The sequence below is a fragment of the Lithobates pipiens genome, unplaced genomic scaffold (assembly GCF_037356315.1).
Source record: "Lithobates pipiens isolate NorthernLeopardFrog02 unplaced genomic scaffold, aLitPip1_a1.2 Scaffold_1, whole genome shotgun sequence".
Classification (NCBI taxonomy): Eukaryota; Metazoa; Chordata; class Amphibia; order Anura; family Ranidae; genus Lithobates; species Lithobates pipiens.
The window spans coordinates 69,124,048-69,149,809 of record NW_027507685.1 but is presented as its reverse complement, the minus strand read 5'-3'; the positions used below and the strand labels follow the sequence as shown (position 1 = coordinate 69,149,809).

General features: G+C 45.3%; 1 protein-coding gene across 1 annotated transcript in view; it reads right to left on the bottom strand.

The window, feature by feature from the left end:
- PPP1R37 (protein phosphatase 1 regulatory subunit 37) overlaps positions 1-25,762 on the bottom strand; it is an 86,434-nt gene that overhangs the window by 36,466 nt on the left and 24,206 nt on the right. Inside the window, exons 2-4 of the mRNA XM_077455163.1 lie at positions 1,986-2,083; positions 1,471-1,516; positions 1,252-1,352 (exon numbers count right to left, since the gene is read on the bottom strand). Coding sequence (XP_077311289.1) covers positions 1,252-1,352; positions 1,471-1,516; positions 1,986-2,083 — 245 coding nt within the window. The remainder of the gene's footprint in view (positions 1-1,251; positions 1,353-1,470; positions 1,517-1,985; positions 2,084-25,762) is intronic.

Below are 25,762 nucleotides of genomic sequence, written 5' to 3'. Positions count from 1 at the left end.
CAGCTTCTTGCTACATGAATGAATATTAACTTCAAAAGATTGAATGTCACAGATGATACAATAAGCAGAGAAAGTTTAGGTTGCACTGCAAAGGCCTCAGGAAGCAGACACAAGCAGTAAAGCAAGCAAGCCCTCAGTGATCTCTGTAGCTGCAAACATTTCAGAGAAATTTCTCATCAACATTCACAACAGAGGCACTGAAGTCATTCATGCTGTCCTCTTGAGATCTCAGCTCACCCTGTGAGTTTAAAAGTCAGCTTCGTCGCTGCTGGCATGGGGGAGCATGATGAGCTAAGTTGTTGAGAGAAGAACTTCTGTGCTTTCGCCAAAACTTCAAGCTTAAGATATTTCTTGTTAACACTACGTAAATACCTGACTGGTCATAGCCTTACTACAGAGTAACTTTACCACACAATATTATATACTGCTCATGTAGAACCATCGGACTTTACTGGGAGCTTCTCCTTGGGAACATGCATGTGACCGTTATCTGCAGAGTTTGTTGGGGATCTATGAACATTGCCGTTTAGCTTTCTAGCCATCCTTTTTCCTACAAGACTGGACCATAATGGTAGTGTTAGCAGATACTGCTTATCTGGTGGACTCTACACGATTGTTTTAGAAGATTTATGTAGTGAGAGGACTATAAAAAGATTTCTGCCTGTGGCAACTTTTAGCATGTTATACTCAGAAGGCCCTCCTCCTTGGGCCATCCATCAGTTAATCTGATGACAATTGTGTATCTTGCCTGCCTGGTTCCCGTAGGTTCCGGTGCCCTCCCTGGGGAATCCTCCATGCCATCTATGCACACATTTCTAAGTTACTGCTACTAACTTTTAGTGCCCTGATGAAGCGGAAACTGGAAACACGTTGACTCATGAGTACCATACCATATTGCTAGGAGACAAACTAAAGTATTAATATTCAACAATACTAGAGTTGTCAATGAGCGGCAGCTGGAATTCATAGTGTGTGACAATCTGGTCTTGTTGTTATGGGCCATTTGGCTTTGCACATTTTATTCTTTTGTAATAAAGTATATGATTTTATGTGAAAATTGGTATGATGTTCCCTTTTAATGCCAGTAAAGTCAGAGGATTCTAGTTATATTCTTGTTTAAAAGGAGTGGAGAAGGGGCACCCAGGATTAACTAGACTTGCAGGAACCCAGAGGAGCCTGCAGTGTACTGTAGTGCAGAGTTAGGCAACTGTTTTACACTTGCAGTTCAGTTCAAGGTTAATTAGGGCTTACATCTTCATCTAGGTTGGTCTGTTCCAGATCTACCATCTTAAATTGCACACGTTTGAAGATTTCCTCCAGAGCTTCACAGGCCTTGTGATCCAGCTTCTCTCCTGAAGAAAGGAAAGCAACTTAGCCCATAAGCACAAAACATACAAACAGCATTTCTCAGCAAGAATGGGCCCATCAAGTACTGAAGACATCATGGGTAAAACTACTGATGTTTTCTACCTTTGAGATCCAGGCTTTCAACTCTCCCTGAAAGATCAGTAAGTTCCTAAAAAAAAATAAAAAATGAACATGTATAAAAATCCAAGAGATTTATTAAGTATCTGCTATATAAACCAACAAGTAGATTAGATTTAGTGGCCTTCAGATTCCTAGACAGGCGTTTTCTTTTTTTACTGTTAAACCCATGTTTGTTCTACTGGGCACATATATACCTTCTTTAGCTCTCTAAATGCTAAATAAATGGCATCTTTAAAAATACAGGAAAGAAAAAAAAAAAAAAACAGCTGTGAAGCTTTGTCAGAAGCAATGACCTGGATCCAAGGTAACTAACGGGGGCTATAATTGCATGTTGCTATGGAAAGGGACATATAATCCTGTGTTAGTGCAGGATGCAGTATAACTGCAGAACTCTCTTCAAACATTTTAGAACACTGCTTACACAAAAATCCTTATTATAGCAGCATTCTACATCACCATCACACTGCTGTAGGATGCAAGTAAACAGAGGAACTTACTTGTAGCTGTCGAATAAGTTTTGGACTTTGCTTGCAGTTGAGTTTCTGGCAGGCTTGTGTATAGGATGTGATGACATCCTCCACAGTGACATTCTGAGCTGCAGGAACAAATAGAACTTATGTCACACTCTCTAACAATATCTAGTAAAAGCTGTTGCAGAAACATAAAAGCCCACAGCAGGTGGTTGTGAAAACCTCTAAATGTACCTATACCGGTTTGTACACATTAACACCAACGTGAACTCTCTAATTTCATCAATTTTTGGGTCCGTTGTATATACTTACCTAACTCATTGGGCCTATAATTCTTTTGTTAACATTTGGATTTTTGTAAAGTGCTCGCAAACCAATACGAAATATTGAACAAGGAATACCTCTAAAAGTACACTATAAAATCAAAGAGTATACCAATTTTTGGCAAATAACAGAAAATAATGGAGATCTGTCCTCGATTCTATTTGGTCTTGACTACATGAATAGTGCATCCAACTATTCACAATTAATTACCTTAACACAACTGCAAAGGTCCCCTACAGTATAAACAGAATGATGCAGCGTCTCCTAACATTTAGAAACCCACAGTCATGCTACGATCCCAGCTATTCATAAATACCTTTAAAGGGCATTTAAAAAAAAAAAAAAATTCAGTTCTGGTGCACACTGGTGGGTATATTCACCTGACCCTCTCTTATAGCTTTTTGTTCAAATATCTCCCATTCACAGGGACATATCGACTGTTTATCAACCTAACCTTGCTGCATAACCCAGTATCTTAAAGCAGAACTCCCGCCCAAAAAAAAATTCCCCATGTCCTTGTTGCTGATCTCCTACCTTCACCAAGTTTGCCATCCATAATAGGCTGCTGAACTTAACAGCTGTCCGGAGTTCTGCTTTAATAGGATTTTTAACCATGAGTTATAGGCGACTATCATCGGGTGATTGAACACTGGCAAAAAAAAAAAAAAAACCTGCAGAAATACCACCTCTATAACCACTTCCATCCCCAGCTAGCCTCAGGTTTTGTAACAAGCAATAGGGAGATTACAAAGAACAGAGAGGAAGGACCTGTACTAGACATGAAGAAATAGCATTTTTTACTTGCCAGTAAAATGTATTTTCCTAATCTTACAGTACACACAGGATCTCTAGGCATAACCATGGGATGCCCCCCAAAGCCGATTAACTTAGGGGTGGGCAACACAAAAAGCACTAACAAGCCCACATAAAAATGGGGGGGGGGGGGGGGTCACCAGAGCTCAGAGAACAGCTTGAGGCAACTTGCACCTGAAAATGGTATCAGAGGAGGCCTTGACATTTACCTCTTAAAACCTAAACATGTGAACAGAAGACCAGGTGGTAGCCTTGCAAATCTGAGAAACAGATGCCTAATGCGGAAAATGAAAACCTAATGAATCTAGCAGACTGTGCTTTAAAAGGGGAATGAAGGAAGGAACCTTATGTGCGACCACAGGCTTGAATGATGACCCGTCTAATGCCCTAGCAATTGTGGAGCAAGAGGCAGGAAGCCTGCTGCAGGAGCCCTGCGAGAGGAAAAATAGTGATTATGATTAAAAGTAGGCTTTAGCCAAGAGGTAGACCCTTCACAGAATGTCCTACATCCAGAAAGTGCAGAGAAATTTCCTGGTTTCAGGCCAGGATAAAAGGCAGGGAAGAAAAATATCCTGGTTAAGGTAGAAGAAATTGGCCTTCCAGGTGTGGTGGTAAACTTTATGAGAAGTCAACTTCCCCAGTTATCAAGAGCGTTGGGATGACCGAATTCAAATGACCCCTTTACCTCAGGGCCCGTGCATCAACAGCTATGCTGTTAAAGCCAGCAACCAAGAAGTAGGATGGTGAACAGGTCCTTGGGAAAAAAAAGGTCTGGAGGATCTGGGACGACTGAGGCAGTCCACTTGCCAAATTTATGCACCTGGGATGTGAAACGCTAGGGCAGGAGCCCAAGAGAAATTTGATCTGATTCCATTTAAGGGGCCTCCCTGGTGGTTGACGTAGGCCACTGCTGTGGTATTTGTTCATCTGGATTCTGGTCAGGTGGCCTTGCTGCTAAGAAGTCTATTGCTTGAGGGACAACCAAATCACCCGCAGTTCCAAAACATTAATGGGAAGTCAAGTTTTCCTTTATGAATCCCTTGCACTAAGCAGGTATCCAGGACCCCACCACAGTCAAACGGGCTGGCATCTGTTGCAAGAACTGTCCATAGCTTCAAAAGAAAAGGACTTTCCCGAATCCAGTGCCAGACTGGAAAACCACCAAGTCAAGGAGAGTTTGGCCTTGCAGGTCAGATGCATTGGCCAATTCTGAGACTGAATCTATTTGTCCCATGCAGCCATCTTCGTAAAGACCTGGGGTGCCTAGGACATGCCAAAGTTAAAAGGGCAACAAGCTGTGTCTGATGCAAACCACAGATAGCATTGATGGTGGTGAAAAAACAAATATATGCGAGTAGGCATCTATGAAGTCAACAGATGCCAGAAGATCCCCTATTACATGGGAAGCAATGGCCGACCTAACTTCTGGACTCTTAAAAACTTAAAAACTGAATTAAAACCATTGAAAACAATCCCTGTTTGAAACAGGCATAATAACGCCATATGCAACAAGCTGCTGAATAGCAGCGTGCAGACCCACCTGTCTTTGCTGAGAGGATGGCAAATTGAAAACCATGAAGTGGGGGAAAGCACAGTTTGAAACTCTAGTTTGTAGCTCCTGGATATTACGATCTAGACCCAAACATCTGAGATTTAACGCCACCAGATGGCCAAAAAGCTGACTTGGACAAGTGGGGGGTGTGCTATTATTCTGAGGAGGGCTTGCTCCCAGATTTGTCAGGCTTAGAGTTCCACTGCTTCTGACAAAAGCATGCTCCAAGTTTTGACTTAACACCTGAAGCCCGGTGAAGAGGGTGGGAAAGCAAAAGAAAGCCTTCCTAGATATGGGGGCAATCAGGGGAGGGCTGGCAGCCTTAGGCCTGGGGGGCAAGTCCAGTCAAGTGGCCCATTGAACCACTTAATCAGCTAGGTGAGTCCATTGGTTGGGGGGGGTGTTAGATAAGTCCGCTGGTGGGTGGGGGGAGCGTGTTAGATAAGTCCGCTGGTGGGGGGAGGGTGTTAGATAAGTCCGCTGGTGGGTGGGGGGACGGTGTTAGATAAGTCCACTGGTGGGTGGGGGGAGCATGTTAGATAAGTCCGCTGGTGGGGGGGAGGGTGTTAGATAAGTCTACTGGTGGGGGGGAGGGTGTTAGATAAGTCTGCTGGTGGGGGGGTGTTAGATAAGTCCGCTGGTGGGGGGGAGGGTGTTAGATAAGTCCGCTGGTGGGGGGGAGGGTGCTAGATAAGTCTGCTGGTGGGGGGGAGGGTGTTAGATAAGTCTGCTGGGGGGAGGGGGTGTTAGATAAGTCCGCTGGGTGGGGGGGAGGGTGTTAAGTCCGCTGGTGGGGGGAGGGTGTTAGATAAGTCCGCTGGTGGGGGGAGGGTGTTAGATAAGTCCGCTGGTGGGGGGGAGGGTGTTAAGTCCGCTGGTGGGGAGGAGGTGCTAGAAAAAAAAAAAAAAGAAAAAAAAAAAAAAAAAAAAAACACACGCTGCCACTGCCAAAATTTTAAATTGTCATGATGACTATGCATTATTAATTAAATTTACAACTGAAGCGGATTTTCCCATTCTATTCCATTTTGTGAAGGTTATCACAGATGCCTTACTTCAGGCTGGGGAGCATTGATTCAGTGAGGACTGGAGACACTGAGCCAGGTCCTTGCCACTCTTCGGGGTGATGATCCTGAAGCAGGTCTCATCTTCTCTGCAGACTGCAGCTAGCCACTGCTCCCCATAAGCCCAGCAGGTCACGTGCGACGTGACGTTCTTGACGCCGGGCGTCCCCTCCCCTAACGTGCCACACACCTGGCCTGCCTCTGAGACTCCTGGGAGGTAGGAGTTGTAGTCTGCTGTGCCCACACCAGGGGCGTACCTAGAGCATTCGGCACCCGGGGCGGATCCTAGATCTGGCACCCCCCACCATAAAATAAAATAAAATAAAATAAAAAACACCCACTGTGTCCCCTGCATACCTCTGCATCCTTCAATATCTTTTTGTCACTACTGTGTACCCCCCCCCTCTCCACAACTGCACCTCTGGACCCCTTTAAATTACACTGCACCCTGCATCTCTGGACCCCTTTATATTACACAGGACCTTGCACCTAAGGACCTCTTTATATTACACAGAACCTTGCACCTCTGGACCCCTTTACATTACACAGGACCTTGGACCTAAGGACCCCTCCTTTACATTACACAGGACCTTGCACCTAAGGACCTCTTTATATTACACAGAACCTTGCACCTCTGGACCCCTTTACATTACACAGGACCTTGCACCTAAGGACCCCTTTACATTACACAGGACCTTGCACCTAAGGACCCCTTTACATTACACAGGACCTTGCACCTAAGGACCCCTTTACATTACACAGGACCTTGCACCTAAGGACCCCTTTACATTACACAGGACCTTGCACCTAAGGACCCCTTTACATTACACAGGACCTTGCACCTAAGGACCCCTTTACATTACACAGCAGCCTGCACCTCTGGACCCCTTTACATTACACAGCAGCCTGCACCTCTGGACCCCTTTACATTACACAGCAGCCTGCACCTCTGGACCCCTTTACATTACACAGCAGCCTGCACCTCTGGACCCCTTTACATTACACAGCAGCCTGCACCTCTGGACCCCTTTACATTACACAGCAGCCTGCACCTCTGGACCCCTTTACATTACACAGCAGCCTGCACCTCTGGACCCCTTTACATTACACAGCTCTTGTACCTCTGGACCCCTTACCTCTTGACCCCTTTACATTACACAGCCCTTGTACCTCTGGACCCCTTTACATTACACAGCACCCTGAACCTCTGGACCCCTTTACATTACACAGCCCTTGTACCTCTGGACCCCTTTACATTACACAGCACCCTGCACCTCCACACCCCTTTACATTACACAGCCCCTCACAGCTCTGGACCCCCTGCATGTTACACAGACCCCCCTCCCTACCATACAGACCCCCATCTACAGTGCAGACCCTCCTACAGTACAGACCCCTCCACCCTACAGCGCAGACCCCCCTACAGTACAGACCCCTCCCCCTACAGTGCATGACCCCTTCTACAGTGCAGGACCCCCTCTACAGTGCAGGACCCCCCCCTACAGTGCAGGACCCCCCCCCTACAGTGCAGGACCCCCCCCTACAGTGCAGGACCCCCCCCTACAGTGCAGGACCCCCCCCCCTACAGTGCAGGACCCCCCCCCCCCTACAGTGCAGGACCCCCCCCCCTACAGTGCAGGACCCCCCCCCTACAGTGCAGGACCCCCCCCCTACAGTGCAGGACCCCCCCCCTACAGTGCAGGACCCCCCCTACAGTGCAGGACCAGCCCCCTACAGTGCAGGACCCCCCCCCTACAGTGCAGGACCCCCCCCTACAGTGCAGGACCCCCCCCTACAGTGCAGGACCTCCCACAGTAAAGAACCCCCCTAAGGACCCATAATGTACCTCGAGCCCAAGGCAGTGGCATTGCAGGGGAGGTGCGAGCAGCACCCGAGTGGAGTGACATCTGTCGGCTCAGTGATCCGGGACCCGAAGCAATAATCCCCTTCTCTGTGGTCGCGTGACTCACGTCGCGCCGTTCTGATCAGTCCCGGCAGCGGCTGTCACTCACAGCCGAGCAGAGTGAAGCCGCCTCCCCCTCCTCCTTCATGTCTACACGGTGCTGTGCATGCAGGAGGGGGAGGCGGCTTCACTCTGCTCGGCTGTGAGTGACAGCTGCTGCCGGGACTGATCAGAACGGTGCGACGTGACCACAGAGAGAAGGGGATTATTGAACCGAGGCCAGGCTGCCCGTCACAGCGTAAAAAAAAAAAAAAAAAAAGAAATGAACAAACAGCCAGCGGCCGTTTTAAACATAATGTAGGTGCCGGCCTGGGGGGAAATTTCCACCCTGCCCCCCGGCCCAGCCCGCCCCTGGGGGCAATTGACCAGGAACACAAGCTTTTTTTATTTGTCTTATTAAAAAAGAACTGTCAAAAATAAATCGAGAACTCCATTCACAAATTTTCTTTTGTTTTACTATCCTGCATTTGTCTCCATCAGCATTATTTTTTTTTTATTGCGGTCCTTCATGCTGTATTGTGCTATAGTTTGAAAAGCATGACCTTTTTTGAATCCTCCTTGTTTGGTGCATTGTCCCCTGGCTCAACTTATTTTGGCAGTGCAGCAGCCACAATGGGAAAGTTAGAGATGGATTCCATAAGGAGGCAGCCAAAAGGACCAGCTTGCGAACCTTGCTATCAATAGCCTCCAAGGAGTACAAAAAAAAATAAAAAATATGTACCCATTAACCACTTTCAGACCGGACCATTTTGCTGGTAAATGACCAGAGGTCTTTTTACACTTTGGCACTGCGCTGCTTTAACTGGTAATTGCGCGGTCATGCAATGTTGTACCCAAACAAAATTTGCGTCCTTTTCTTCCCACAAATAGAGCTTTCTTTTTGATGGTATTTGATTGCCTCTGCGATTTTTATTTTTTGCGATATAAACGTAAAAAGACCGCAAATTTTGAAAAAAAATGATATTTTCTACTTTTTGTTATTAGAAAAATCCAATAAACTCAATTTTAGTCATACATTTAGGCCAAAATGTATTCAGCCACATGTCTTTGGTAAAAAAAAAAGTCAATAATTGTATATTTATTGGTTTGCGCAAAAGTTGTTACATCTACAAACTAAGGTACGTTTTCTGGAATTTACGCAGCTTTTAGTTTACGACTGCCTATCTCATTTCTTGAGGTGCTAAAATGTCAGGGCAGTACAAAACCCCCCCAAATGACCCCATTTTGGAAAGTAGACCCCCTAAGGAAATTGATAAGAGGCATGTTGAGCCCATTGAATATTTTATTTTTTTGCCTCAAGCGATTGAATAATGACAAAAAAAAAATATTTTTTTTTTTTTACACAAAGTTGTCACTAAATGATATATTGCTCACACATGCTATGGGCGTATGTGAAATGACACCCCAAAATAAATTCTGCTGCTTCTCCTGAGTACGGGGATACCACATATGTGGGACTTTTTGGGAGCCTAGCCGCGTACGGGGCCCCGAAAACCAAGCACCGCCTTCAGGCTTTCTAAGGGCGTACATTTTTGAGTTCACTTCTCACTACCTATTACAGTTTTGAAGGCCATAAAATGCCAAGATGGCACAAAACCCCCACAAATGACCCCATTTTAGAAAGTAGACACCCCAAGCTATTTGCTGAGAGGCATGTTGAGTTCATGGAATATTTTATATTTTGCCACAAGTTGCGGGAAAATTACAAACTTTTTTTTTTTTTTTTTTTTCACAAAGTTGTCACTAAATGATATATTGCTCATGCATGCCATGGGCATATGTGAAATGACACCCGAAAATAAATTCTGCTGCTTCTCCTGAGTACGGGGATACCACATATGTGGGACTTTTTGGGAGCCTAGCCGCGTACGGGGCCCCGAAAACCAAGCACCGCCTTCAGGCTTTCTAAGGGCGTTACAGTTTTGAAGGCCATAAAATGCCAAGATGGCACAAACCCCCCCCCCCAAATGACCCCATTTTGGAAAGTAGACACCCCTAAATTTAGGGGTACACTAGTGAGACTAGGTAATAAATGGCGGGTGCCCTGAAACTATAAAAAAATAACTAACCAACCAGCGTCACCTGTAACAGTTATATGGTGATCACTGGTGAAAGGGTTAACTAGGGGGCAATCAGGGGGCTTTATGCGGTAGTATATGGGGGTCCCTGGCGCTATAAAAAGCTGCGGCGAACCTAAATACCTACCTGCCTAACTAGCGTCACCTGTGACACTAATACAGCGATCAGAAAAACGATCGCTTATTAGGCTGGGTTCACACTGGAGCGATGCGGGAACGCCACGAATGCGCGGCGGGTTCCCGCATCGCATGCCTCCCGGCGGCAGTTCACACTGCCCTATGCGAACTGCTGGGAGTGTCAGTGAAATGTTACTGACACCCCCAGATCAGTTCGCATATCGCAGTGCGATCTGCAAACTCGGATCGCATGGTGTGAACACCCATGCGATCCGATTCTGCTGCGGGCCAAAAAAAGGGTCCCGTGCGAATTTGCGGCGGGTGCGGCGAATGGCTGAACTCGAATCGCACAGAGATCGGATGTGATTTGCACTGCAGTGCGGTGCGAATCACATCCGTTCTCATAAACTGCTGCAATGTGAACCCAGCCTTAGTGACACTGGCGACGGGGGGTGATCACGGGGTTAAACCTTTATTGGGGGGGTTAGGGGGGTACCTTAGAACTAAAGGGGGCTAACCCTAACTGCCCTAACAGTTATTAGTCACAAATGACACCCGCCGGGTGATCAGGGGGTTAAACCTTTATTAGGTAATAAATGGCGGGTGCCCTGAAACTATAAAAAAATAACTAACCAACCAGCGTCACCTGTAACAGTTATATGGTGATCACAGGTGAAAGGGTTAACTAGGGGGCAATCAGGGGGCTTTATGCGGTAGTATATGGGGGTCCCTGGCGCTATAAAAAGCTGCGGCGAACCTAAATACCTACCTGCCTAACTAGCGTCACCTGTGACACTAATACGGCGATCAGAAAAATGATCGCTTATTAGGCTGGGTTCACACTGGAGCGATGCGGAAACGCCGCGAATCCGCGGCGGGTTCCCGCATCGCATGCCTCCCGGCGGCAGTTCACACTGCCCTATGCGAACTGCTGGGAGTGTCAGTGAAATGTTACTGACACCCCCAGATCAGTTCGCATATCGCAGTGCGATCTGCAAACTCGGATCGCATGGTGTGAACACCCATGCGATCCGATTCTGCTGCGGGCCAAAAAAAGGGTCCCCGGCGGGTGCGGCGAATGGCTGAACTCGAATCGCACAGAGATCGGATGTGATTTGCACTGCAGTGCGGTGCGAATCACATTCGTTCTCATAAACCGCTGCAATGTGAACCCAGCCTTAGTGACACTGGCGACGGGGGGTGATCACGGGGTTAAACCTTTATTGGGGGGGTTAGGGGGGTACATTAGAACTAAAGGGGGCTAACTCTAACTGCCCTAACAGTTATTACAGTCACAAATGACACCAATGCAAAAAAAAAAAAAAAAAAATGACATTGGTGTCACTGTGACTGGGGGGCAGGGGTAATTGGGGGGGTGATCGGGGGGTAAAGGGGGGGTGTGAGTGTGCCTGGCATGTTCTACTGTGTGTGTAGAGTGTTGGTGCAACTCACCGATCCGCTCTCCTCCGTGTCGGAACGAAAAATACCGACACGGAGGAGAGAATACATCACTTCCTCTCCTGTGTTTACATTACAGGAGAGGAAGTGATGTCACGGGGGATTTCTATTCGTCGGGAGCGATCGCGAGGGGGTGGCCATGAATGAATGGCCGCCCCCTCATCCCGGATCGCTCTCGAAGGAATGCCGACCGCCGCAGGCACCGGGGGGGGGCCCGATCGGGCCCCCCACCCGCGGGCAGGCAGGGACTTCTATATACGCCCATATGCCTGCCCGTGCCATTCTGCCGACGTATATCGTCGTGCGGCGGTCGGCAAGTGGTTAAGTCAGACTTAGTACCAGGGAATTCCTTCCTATTAAGAGTAAAATGATAGGTGTGTATCTGAGGGGAACTGAATTTGAACGAGGGTGACTGGGGCCCATATAGTGAGTGACACAATCCCCCAACTAAGTTTCCATCCAACTGTAAGTAAACAAGGCTCCCTGACCCCTATCACTGCCCTTGCGATCTGCTCTGGGTGCTAGCCGGTGTCCCCAAAAAAAATAGTACTCACAGAATCCACCAGTGCAGAGAGGAGGAGGCAGCTTTTTGTGCCAGGCACTGTAGGTCTAATAACCCAAGTGGCATCCTAGGATCAGTGCTGTCTGTGTGGGAGTTCTGAGATAGCAGTGTGGACCAGGTAAAATAAAAACAAAACAAAAAAACAAAAAAAAAAAAAAAAACACACCACACGACCTTAGACTTACCGGTAACTGTATTTCTAGGAAGCTTTTTGGACAGCATGTGGAGCTACAATTTTGGGAATTTTTTGGAAAAAAAAAATACATCCAGGAGGAAGTCCAAAATGACAAATGAACTAGTGGCCTCAGTGCAATATACATTTGGATACAGGCACAGAATTTTTTTTTCAGGCATTTACCAAAACATATTTATAATGGATATGGGCTGAAAATGCACACTTGGGTTTAATTTGAGGGCATGTACATCCAAATAAGAGAAAGTTAAGGAATGCCACCCCCCCCCCTTTTTTTTTTCAAGGGGCCAAAAATAAATTGGACAATTGAACCAAAAGCTGTTTCACAGCCAGCTGTGGGCTACTCATTCATCATATCTTCATCAATTAAGCAGGTAAAAGGTCTGGAGTTGATTCTAAGTGTGGCATTTGCATTTGGAATCTATTGCTGTGAAACTACATCATGCATTCAAATGAGCTGTCCATGCAAGTGAAACAGGCCATTGTAAGCCTTAAAAAAAAAAAAAAAAAAAAAAAAATCCATCAGAGATAGCAGCAACACTAGGAGTGGCAAAATCAACAGTTTGGTACATTTCAAGGAAAGAACAACACACTGGGGAGCTCAGCAACATAAAAAGGCCTGGGCGTCCATGGAAGACATACAGTGGTGGATGATCGCAGGATCTTCTGAGGTAAAGAAAAACCCATTCACAACATCCAGACAAGTGAAGAACACTCTCCAGGAGGTGAGCGTATCATTGTCAAAGACTACGAGAAGACTTCACGAGAGCAAATAAAGGGTTCACCATAAAGGTACAAACTATTCCTAAGCCTGAAGGCTAGAAACGCCAGATTAGACTATGCCAAAAACACATTAAAAAAAGCCAGATCAGTTCTGGAAAAGCATTGTTTAGACAGATGAAACCAAGATTAATCTGTACCAGAATCACAGGAAGAAAAAAATAAAAAAATGTGGCGATGGCTTGGAACAGCTCATGATCCAAAGCACACAACGTCATCTGTAAAACATGGTGGGGGCAGTGTGATGGCATGCATGGCTTCCAGTGGCACTGGGTCATTGGTGTTTATTGATGATGTGACAGAAGCAGCCGGATGAATTCTGCAGTGTTTAGAGCTATACTGTCACAAAGAGGGGAGTTTGGGACTTTAAATGAGGTGTGTGGGTTTACATAGCTCAATTCCTATCTAATGCAAGAAAAAGAGGGTTTGGGACTTTAAATAACGTATATATAGCATGGCTAAAAGATGAGTCAATGTAACAAGACCTTGTTTTATTCATTAACCACTTAAGCCCCGGACCAATTTGGAGCCAAAGGACCAAGCCCCTTTTTGCGATTCGGCACTGCGTCGCTTTAACTGACAATTGCGACGTGGCTCCCAGACAAAACATTTTTTCCCACAAATAGAGCTTTCTTTTGGTGGTATTTGATCACCTCTGCAGTTTTTATTTTTTGTGCTATAAACAAAAATAGAGCGACAATTTTGAAAAAAAATGCAATATATTTTACTTTTTGCCATAATATCCACAAAAAATATATATAAAAAAAAAAAACTTTCTTCCTCAGTTTAGGAACATACGTATTCTTCTACATATTTTTGGTATAAAAAAAAAAAAAAAAAATCACAATTAGCGATTATTGATTGGTTTGTGCAAAAGTTATAGCGTTTACAAAATAGGGGATAGTTTTATAGCATTTTTATACATTTTTTTTTACTAGTAATGGCGGCGATAAGCGATTTTTATTGTGACTGCGACATTATGGCGGACACATCGGACATTTTTGGGGCCATTGTCATTTATACAGCAAATCAGTGCTATTTAAATGCACTGATTCCTGTGTAAATGACACTGGCAGTGAAGGAGTTAAGCACTAGGGGGCAGTGTAGTGTTATGTATGTTATGGGTTTTTTTTATTGTAGGGGGCGTGACCTGGCATGTGACGTCACTGATCGTCTTTCCCTATAAAAGGGAAGAGACGATCGGTGACAGCCACAGTAGAAAGCACGGGGAGAGGTTTGTTTACACAGACCTCTCCTTGTTTTTCAGCTCTGTGACCCGATCGTGGGACACCATCGGCGATCGGGTCCGCTGGTCCCGCGGCCATGGTCAGGTAGCTCAGGACCAGGTTGGGAGCGCGCAGCCGGTGGCGCGCTCCCGACCCACAGCTGGGCACTTAAAAAGCAACGTACAGGTACGTGCTTGTGCCCAGCCGTGCCATTCTGCCGACGTATGCAGGAGGTCCTTAAGTGGTTAAAAAACATGACTTGGCAATATGAGTACATAGTAAATAAGCACAGATATTCATAAAAACAATCATAGCACCTTGGTGATGACATATTGAGGTATCGGACAATTGTCCATAGTAAAGAATCGCTTGAAAAGCAACATGGTGGGGTAGCTTGGGAGTGGATGAAATAAAACCATCTAAAAAGAAAATGGTGCCTCAAAATCGGCCCAACACACGTTTCGTGGTTTCCTACCACATCATCAGGTGTGAGTGCACCAATGTCTATAAAAAGCATAAACTATATGGTCCAAAGTTACACTGAAACACAACAGAGACTATATATGTAAAGGAGGGGAGAAATGAAATGATCCCACTAAGAACTTACATGTCAATTAAGTCTAGACCATGTGAACATGAAAACAGGTGGCTGCTAGAAATGTTCTTCTCGGGAGCTGAGGAAGGGGCCTGCAAGAAACCCGGACACAAACAATGATCCCCAGAGATATACTGTCAAGTCCAGATTCAGCCAAATGCAGCAAAGTTGATTGGATGGCGCTTCACCGTAAAGATGGACAATCCAAAATACACTGCAAAAGTAACCCAGGAGATTTTGAAGGAAAAGTGGGATATTCTGCAATGGCCGAGTCAATCACCTGATCTCAAACCAATTGAGCATGCATTTCACTTGCCAAAGACAAAACTAAAAGGGTAGAAAGACTTGCAAAGAACAACTGAAGATAGCTGCAGTTAGAGCCTGGCAAAGCATCAGAAAGGAGGAAACCCAACCTTTGGTAATGTCCATGGCTTTCAGACTTCAGGTAGTCATTGGCAGTAAAGGATTCTCAACAAAATATTAAAAAACTAGAGTAATGCCGCGTACACACAACCGGACTTTCCGGCAGACTAGGTCTGGCGGTCTTCCTGACAGACTTTCGGCTGAGTTCCAATGGACTTTATGAACCAACGGACTTGGCCACACACGAACAGACCAAGTCCGTTCGAAAGTCCATTCGTTTTGAACGTGATGACATAAACGGGACTAAACGAGGAAGTTCAATAGCCAGTAGCTAATAGCTTCCCTTGCGTCGTATTTGGTCCGTCGGACCAGCACACAGACGAACGGTTTTCCCGATTTTAGTCCGTCGGATAGATTTGAAACATGTTCCATTTCTAGGTCCGTTGGATTTTTTATTATTTTTTTTTTTGAAAAAAGATCAGACCAGCCCACACACACACACACACACACACACACACACGATCAGATTGTCCGACAGACTAATCCCTTCGGACCTAGTCTGCCGGAAAGTCCGGTCGTGTGTACGCGGCATTAGACTTACCGGTAACTGTTTCTAGGAGTCATCCAGGACAGCACTAGAGAGATTGGCTCCACCTGAGGAGGCAGGAAACACATCACCAGATCTTTAAAGGGTGGCTCCTATTCCTTCTCCCTCAGTCTTTAACCAAGAACTTCCCCGGAATAGCTTCTGAAACAAAAACACTCGTCCAAAGTTATAACAGCATATAGGAAGGGAATCCCTGCTGTCCTGGACGACTCCTAGAAACAGCTAAGTCTAACGCTAGTTTTCTCTAGTTGTCTGTCCAGGACAGCATTAGAGAGGACCCACGAGCACTTACCAGATTAGGGGGGTGCTACCGCTTGGAGGACTTTTCTCCCAAACGCTTGGTCTTGCTCTGAGATGAGGTCCAATCTATAGTGCTTCATGAAAGTCGGGTAGTTTGACTATGTTGCTGCTCGACAAATTTTTTCTGGTGTCGCTCCAGTTCGCTCTGCCCAGGAAGCCATTAGTGCCCGTGTGGAGTGAGCCATGGGGGGGGGGGAAAGGAAATTCCGTTAGCTTCCACAATAGCTTGTTTAATCCATCTTCCAATTGCGTTTTTTTGAAGCTTGGGACCCCAATTTTTCTTTCCCGCATGCAAAATAAATAGTGCATTGGATTTCCTAATGCTTTTCAACATCTCCAGATACTGTAAGACACAGGCTATCACATCCAGTTGGTGGAATTCTACTTCCTTTGGATTGGTGGGGACCCAGAGAATGATGGCAAAATAATTTCCTGAGTTCTATGGAATTTTGTCACTACTTTAGGCAAAAACCCTGGGTCTGTGCGTAGCACCAGCCTGTTTTCAAAAACTTGCAAAAAAGGCTCTTGAATGGAAAGCGCCTGAAGCTCGCTAATGCGCCTGGCTGTGGATATGGCCACTAAGAACATTGTTTTGAGCGTGACCCATTTTAAGGACAGCTCTTTTTCCTGTGACAATTTTATCCATCCCTGTAGTACTGTTGACAGGTCCCATTTTGGTAAAATTTTAAACGGAACAGGTCTATCTCTGGCTAACCCCTTAAAGAACCTGCTAACTAGCGGGTCTAATGCCAGGGGTTGCTCCAATCTAGCCGCCTCCTCCTCCGGTGGAGGAAACACAAAGACTGGGGGATCTGGTGATGCGTTTCCTTTCCTTTCTTCAGAGGTGGAGCCCATCTCTCTAGTCTCATTTTATTCTGGTGGCATACAGAGGAAAAAAGTATGAAAATTGTGCCTGTGTGCAAATATATACGGACCTATCTACAACACAGTGAGACCCAAAAATTTTTAGTTAAAAAAAAAAACTTAAAAACAGATCCGCTCTTCCACTCCATGGCTTTGATATACCATTTAAGGCTGGATTCACATTAGAGCTGCACAATTAATCATCAAGAACCGTTTTTGCGATTTTTTTCCTTGTTGTGATCTTGACAAAAGTGTTTGCCGATTCTTTCTATGCAAAGAATTCTTTCTGCTCTGCTGAAGCACACAGCCTTCAAAAGAAAGGAAGAAAAAAAACGGGCAGTCTGCCAAGAATCACAACATTCTTTAGCAGTTGAACTTAAAGGGATTGTAAAGTGAATTTTTGTAAAATAACAAACATGTTATACTTACCTCCACTGTGCAGCTGGTTTTGCACAGAGTGGCCCCTAACCTGCTCTTCTGGGGTCCCTCGGCGGCTGTCTCGGCTTCCTCCCGCAGGTGCTTCTCACGTTCATGCGAGCTCCCTCGCATGGTGAGAAGCATCTGCGGGTGCGCTCCCGTGATACAGCCGGCGGCTATAGCCACTTGCTGTATCACACGGCCCCGCCCCCCTGCGCTCCGCGTCAGTGGATGTGATTGACAGCAGCACGAGCCAATGGCTGCGCTGCTTTCCATCCATCCACTCCAGCCAATCAGCGGCGAGGCTGAACGGTGGAAAGGACGTCGGGGGACGACAGAGTGCATTGAGGTGAAAAAACATTTACCTTACAACCCCTTTAAGTATAAGCATTGTAACAATTTGTCAAAGGAATAGACTTGTGTGTAAATGAGGAAAGTTTAACCACTTAAACACTAAACCTGACATTTGTTGGTTTCAAGTTAAAATCATTTTTACCCTAGCTTCATGCAATGTTACCGAGCTCCCTCTCCAGCCACAGCTTGCTCCCCATTGGGGTGGCCGGAGATCTGGGACTGCTGATGGATCCTTTCTTGGACAATTCACAAGTTAGACGTTAGCATTTTTTCAGTTCATTACATTTCACGACCGAGGCTATTTTCCACTATATTGTTTGTGGTAACGTGTTCATTAGTATAAACCTACAGGTAACTTCACTTGATACATTACCTGTTGTTCTCCACGTAATGATATTGCTTTTGTCTATGTTTTTTGGGTACGATAGTACCATCTTTTGTTTAATCTGTACCATAAGAATTGTACCTACTGCTTATGCTGTATGTTTACAAAAACTTTTAATAAAATTCATGTTGAAAAAAAAAAATCTTTTTTAAAATGGTGGTTGTTGCAATATTTTATGGCACACTGCATTTGGCTCAGTGGTCTTTCAAACGCAATTTTTTTGGAAAAATTTACTTTAAATGAATAATAAAAAAAAAAAAAAAAAAAAACAAACACTAACCAGTAAAGTTAGCCCAATTATTTTTTTTTATAATGTGAAAAATTTTACGTTGCGAGAGAATCGTTTTTGTTTTTTTATGCTAAGCAAAAACTTTGTGATTCTCATTCTGTCCAAACGTGCAGCTCTAGTTCACATATATGCAAATTGGATGCAGTTTCAACCGTATAAAATTTGCATGACATGTGAATGTAACCGGCTTTCAATGGAGCTGGTTCACACATGTGTGGGGAAGCTGTGGTGCACACTTGAACCGGTGAACAGAAACGCAGACACCGAACTGCAAACCACAGCCACATGTATGTGAACCCAGCCTCCGGGCAGCACAGTGGTGTAGTGGTCATCACTTTCACCTAGCACCAATAGGGTAGCTGGTTCAAATCCCAACCACGACACCATCTGCCTGGAGTTTGCATGTTCTCCCTGTGCCTGCGTGGGTTTCCTCCGGTTTCCTCCCACACTCCAAAGACATGCTGGTAGGTTAATTAGACCTTGTCTAAAAAATTGGCCAAAATGTGTGTGTATGTGTATGTCAATGTTGTATGTGTTTGTGTGTCAGGACCTTACGGGGTAAAGGACCACACAAAGCCGCAGATGGACTCTGGTGGCAAGAAAGCGCCCTGAAGCGATTCAGTTCGCATAGGTAGCACTATACAAGTCACTCATTCATTCATTCAGCCTAAAAGTGTTGCAGGCCATGTTCTACGAAACCCATGGAGATGAAAGCCAGCAAACTGGGAACCAATTCCCCAATTACTATGGTAGAGCAAGATAAAAGAGAATCCTCGCCCTTTTGGATGGGCATATGCCCAAAGGGGCCTTAGCTGCTGATGGACCACAGCTCTGCACCTGTATAGCACTCTGAGGCAGACAACAAGAGGCACAATGTGTCAAGGTAAGCTCCCACCTACTACACAGTGCCTGAAGCAACAAAATGGCTTCTTCCAAGCAGAGTAGGGTAGGGTACAGTCCACAAAGGCTCAGCTGTACAACTGACATAAAATACGGAGAAAGGGAAAATAAACAACAGCTAGGTTGAACTCCCAAACTCCATTGCTCTCATAATATAAAACTAAAGATCATAGTTTAAATATCTAAAAGGCTCATGTTTTAAGCACTGAGTAAAAGGAAATGTCAACAGAACAAAGAAGTTAGGCCAGGGGACAAGGCAATAAAAAATGGGGACCATTAGTTTCAAACTACAGCATGAAGGACTCTAAAAATGACTGGTGACACAGAAACATATACACTATGGTAAAACTTAAGAAAATAACTGAATGTAGTTCTTGATTAATTTGACACAAAAAGGTAATTAAGTAAAGAGAACCAATGGATAAACATTTGGGAGCTGCTGACAACAAAAAACTGCAAAACAAGCTGCAGGAGAGCGACACCTTTGTTTTGGCCATGGTGGAGGGGAAAGAAATAACTGCATGGAAGTTTCTGGCAGATACTTACAAAAACAAATCTTTTTGGTTGGAGATGGCCTTCATTTTTCATTGCTGTATGTACCGGTACGTATTACGATAATGGCTTGTGCTAAACATCAACTGAACATCAACTAGTAGATACTGTATATGGCTCCAGTGAGAACTAGACCTGTGAAGGTCTGTGGCCTGTTCTAACAGAGATATACCAGTCTGGAAAATCTCCCCATGTGTCATAACAAACCCAGTGAGCTGCTTGAGCATGCACATCAGGATTTAGGCCTTGATGCACAAGGCTCCAGTGTTTAGGTACAGGTGGACTGGTCGTCCAGCCCTGCTGATAGTTAAACTCTATGAAAAGGCTGAAAGCTGTTGCAGCTGGATGGTGCAGAGTGCTACTAACGTTTGGGGTAGTACACATCCAGGGGCAAATGCCTGAAATGCAGACTTTTTGCATCCAGGACATTCCTCCTTGTGTGCATAGTGCCCTAAATGTTAGTAGCTGGGGGCGTGGCCTAGCACATGGCGCTGTAGGACATGATGGCAGCTCCTTGTCCTGACTGCTTCCACAGGGTCATATCGCCTCCATTTTCGTTCCCATCCTCTCCAGATCGCACCGATGGGCAAGGGGAAGCCCAAGGATCAGTACAAACCGCTGGTAACTGGACAAAGGCCAATTTGGGGCAACTTCTAACCAGAGCATCTGCAGCCTACATGAACCAGGGGAAAGCTCTGAGCCAGCAGGCACATTCCAGGGGCCAGTCTGCCTCCCTTGCAGACTTTGAACCCCCCGTACATAGCCTCCACAGCCTCTCACAAGCCTCACTGTGCTCCGGTGATGGATGGGACATGGAGTCGCCGATGCGATCCCCACACACATAGATGTGATCCCTGCCTACAAAAACTGACTTTGAACATTGTGCCTCTCGCATAGAGAAAACATAGGCAGGAAATAAAAACTTAAAGACCTGGGGGTTTGTATGGAAGACAGAACATCACTGATGGCATTCGCAACACATTACAGTCCCACGAGGAGACCCTGAATTCCCACACTGTTTTACTGCAGCAGCTCATGTGTCAACAAGATGATATTGAGAACCGTAACAGACGCAAAAAGATCAGAATTCATAGCATCCCTACAAAAGTGGCACACAAGGACCTGGCAGGGGCAGTCACCACCATCTTTAATCAGCTACTCCAGCAGCTTAAAGGTGTTCCCATTGAATTGGACAGAATTCACAGGACCTCGGGCCCGAAAAACCCCGATTCCTCCTTTGTCTGCGATACACTATGCAGGGTCCACTTCTACAAGGAGAAGGAGGAAATCATGCGGGCCACCAGCACACAAGATTCCATCCAGCTGAATTACACCCCCTGTCATGCTACTTCCAGACCTCTCATGCCAAACCCTGGCCATGAGACATTTCCCTCAAGCCACTCATCTCTTCTCCAGGAGAAACCCATCAAATAATCAAAAGGAAGTTTCCATTCCAACTGCGGGTCCATCATGAAGGCAAGACAGCCCTCTTCCACACCTTGGGAGATTTTCCGCAGTTCTTGAGCACCCTGGAGATGTCCCAGGTCTCCTTGTTGGACTGGCCACTCTTCCCTACTACCTTGGGTCTCCCATTTATTCCGCAGTGGCAGAAGCACAGCAAGAAGAAGCTCCCCAGATATACCTCCCAGATGCCCCCGGATGACTGACCCCACACTGGCTCCTGTTTTTTTTTTTGCACCTTTGTTTCAAAGACGGGATTGCTCCCTTTGCTACGGACCCAGGGCATACACCCTCGGTCTATGACCCACTAGGGCCCACACCCTGGATTTTTTCATGTATATCCAGGCGTACAGGTGTCTTTCACAACGAGGTGGGCCTAGTTGATTGTGACTGTATAGGTTATCCCTCCTCTTGCCTCTAGATCATATCTCCTCCCCCACAAAATCCCCCAGTTATCCCCATGCCTATCCGACAATATGGAGGAATGTTTTCTCTAGTGATTTTGTGCCTCGCATCATTGACCACCCCATACTGCCTAGCGACTGGTCTTGAACTTCTCTCCAGGCAGATTGTAATGAGCGGAGCCCGCTGGCTTCCTCTTATAGATCACCGCTCTGCACTATCTTCGTGCAGCACAGCGATAATGTCGCTGTTACTTTTACAAGGTACAAACTGGGTTTTTAAAGGCATTTGGTGCACACAAAGCATATTTATATATTCCATCTATTAAGGAATAGTGAAAAAAAAAAAAAATGTTGTGCCTTAGGGTTAGCATTCGAGCAAACCTGCTGATGTGCCCTAAAATGGACAAAGCACAGGCATGCTTTTCGACAGTCTCTGCAATTTAAGTCTACTTTTTTGACAATAGCGGCAGAAAGATTACTTAAGAAGAGCTCCTGCTATTTCACAAAGCTCCACCTTCTGGCTGTGAATAGCGCAAATATTAACACAGAGAAAGAAAAACTATTTAAACTCATTTGTTAAACTGAATATTACAAGGCCTCATGCACATTGTATGGTCTTGATGTTTTTTTTCCCCCTATAGGAGTTTAGCAACCGAAAAAATGCAGTAAAGAGCAGCGTTTTGCATGGCCGTTAGTGAGCGTTGCCACATCTGGCTTTAATACATTCTATTGGCCATTAGAGTGCATTAATGTGGAAACTCACTTAGCGTTAGCATGCATTAAGGAGCCTTTGAGTCTGTTTTTAAAAAAAGCCCATAGTGTGCATGGACATGGAGGGGAGTTAAAGTGTTACTAAACCCAGGACCCTGCATTCACTATATCTGGTCTCCCACAGTACATAGAACATGGAAATGCAATTATTTTAGTAAATATAAACTGCTAAATACCGTTCATCAGCAGTCTTGTGATTTCCATCAGTGTCTGGTTAATGCTTATAGGAGTTTTCATTCTCCTCTGACTATCCTAGGAGGTTGCGGGACCCCTGACTCTGTCTGGACAGTTCCGATTGGTCCTGTGCTGATCACATGCACCCTCCCAAGAAAAAAAAAAAACTCACTAGCAATACACCCCTAACTGAGCATGTGCAGAGTGACTCCAAGGCTCTGTCTGATCAGGAGATGATTTGGGGACAGTGGAAGTGTCGGAGGATTAACCCCTTAGGTTCCACAGCGAGTATAACAAGCATGCTTTACTGCATATACAGACCGATTTTACTGTTGTGGGTAACACTAACAGGCAGAGAAGAGGGAAAAAAAAAAAAAGGCTGAAATGCTCAATGGTTCAGCTTCTTTGAGCTGCAGTGTGCATGAGGCCTTAGAAATATATATATATAAAAAAACTAAGCAGCACCTGCATCCTTTTATTATTTAACTTTGACTAGAGAACATAGCTATAGTGTAAACATTTGCTGTGTTAATTGTGTGTTATGGCAGCAATATGGGAGATGAGCTCATACAGCAGAAAAAGGGTTATTACTACGTTATCATACAGCTATTTGTACAAGGAGGAACAAATTTCTTATAAAGCAAACAATGATTCCAGGGAAGGCAACAAGCTGGAATGACATAATGAACACACCTGACCTACAAGGATAGGAAGACAGACTAAACTAATGACCATACACTGGTAAAAAAGCTAACCGATTCCTCCATCTACACTGTACAGGGCAAATGGAAAAATACTACTGTTGGGCTAATTGTATTCTAACAGCCTGTGCTTGCTGTCAGAACACCCAAACAGCAGCTCCATCTAACCTGATCCAGCTGCTGTTTAGGCCAGTTTGGTTTGAGACTTACCGATCCCGCAGTGCCTTCACTATTTGATGCTACACAGAATGTCATGGTGTGAGTGGCCAAATGCTACAAGTTACCAATGGCTGGTATTAGAATTTGTAACTTTCAATTTCCCACAAAATTGGAATGTTCTTTCCTCAGGCTAGACTACAGCTGGCTTTGGCAAAATGTAACCAATCTCTGAAGAATAATTATAGAGCAGTCAGTGACTTTTGGGATACCAAAACAGCTATAAGGTCACTTTTAGACATTCAGCTAAAATTGCCATGGCTCTGAAAAGCAATTTGCATTTGGAACTCTTCAGGAGGCCTTTGACAGGCAGGGAGGAGGCAATAGGTCACCTCCCCCACTGCCTGTTTTAACCTCATAAATGTCATGCCAACACATTGGTTGGATGCATTGCACTTTAACCAGCACTACCACCAAACTCAACTGGGTATATTTTTTGCTATGGGAATGAAGCAAAGCATTGCCTTTGCAGCTTAAGAGGGAGCGATTGGGGCACAAAAAACAGAGTTACTTACCGGTAACATCCTTTCCCAGGAATCTTTCAGGACAGCCACCGTAGAGAGACCCTGGCTCCTCCCCTCTTAGGAAAAACCGCCTTCAATTTCACAATTTAACCACTTAAGCCCCGGACCAATTGTCAGCCTAAGGACCAGAAGTCTTTTTACAATTTGGCACTGCTTTAACTGGTAATTGCGCGGTCATGCAATGTTGTACCCAAACAAAATTTGCGTCTTTTTCTTCCCACAAATAGAGATTTCTTTTGATGGTATTTGATTGCCTCTGCGATTTTTATTTTTTACGATATAAATGGAAAAAGACTGAAAATTTTGAAAAAATTTTTTTTATATTTTCTACTTTTTGTTATAAGAAAAATCGAATAAACTCAATTTTAGTCATACATTTAGACCAAAATGTAATCAGCCACATGTCTTTAGTAAAAAAAAAAATGTCAATAAGCGTATATTTATTGGTTTGCGCAATAGTTATGTGAAATTATACCCCAAAATACATTCTGCTGATTCTCCCGAGTACGGGGATATCACATGTGGGGGACTTTTTGGGAGCCTAGATGCATACGGGATCCCGAAAACCAAGCACCGCCTTCAGGATTTAAGTATAAAACGCTACCAAAAAAAAAAAAAAAAAAAAAAAAAAAAAACTTAGCGATCGCAGGGATCAGGCCTGACTCTGCGAACACTGCAGCTATGCGTTTTGTAAGTGACAGTGATTGATCGCTACTGAACTTGGGTGGGCTGGGCAGAGGGGCAAAACGCAGGTGCTAGCAGGTATCTGGGCTAACAATGCGTTTTTTTGGAACCCTAAACTGCTGGGGACGCTAGTATAGATCTGATCAGATCAGATATTGATCTGTTCAGATACTATACCACTAAGGGAGGTGTATGCTTTGCGTGTGGGTGTTAGCGGTACTGGCACTAACCTAGCCCTGCCTGGGGCAACGCAGAACCTATCTGACCCATAACCGAATTGATATCACCCGCCGGGTGATCAGGGGGTTAAACCTTTATTGGGTAATAAATGGTGGGTGCCCTGATGCTATAAAAAGCAAACTAACTAACCAGCGTCACCCGTAACACTTATACGGTGATCACTGGTGAAAGGGTTAACTCTCGGGGCAATCAGGGGGTTAAAACCTTTATTAGGTAGTATATGGGGGTACCTAACACTATAAAAACCTGGCGGTGAACCTAAAAAATAACTAGCTACCTAGCGGCACCAGTGACACTAATGCAGCGATCAGAAAAACGACTGCTTAGTGACACTGGCAAAAGGGGGTGAAAGGGTTACCGGGGGGGGCAATCAAGGGGTTAAACCTTTATTGAGGGGGGGGTAGGGGGCTACCCTGGACCTAACACTAACTACCCTGACACTTTTTACAGTTACAACTGGCACTAAATGCAGTGATCAGTAAATAAATGATCACTGCAATCAGTGACACTGCGACTGGGGGGGGGGGGGGTTGCCTGATGGGGTTTACTGGAGGTTAAAGTGTGCCTATGTGTACCTACATGTCAGTGTAGTGTTGGTGCACTTACTAGGATGTCTTCTCTCCTCACCGTCTAGTCAAAAAGACTGCCTCGAGGAGAGTGACATCACTTCCTCCTGCCTGTGTTTACACTACACAGGCAGGGGAAGCTTCTCATTCGCCAGGAGCGATCGAGAGGGGATGGCCAGAAACCAACAGCCATCCCCTCATCCCGGATCGCTCCTGAAGTGAAACGGACCGCCGCAGCCAGCGGGAGGTGGTCCGATCGGACCCCCCCACCCGCTGGAAGACAGGCACGTATGGGTACGCGCTTGTG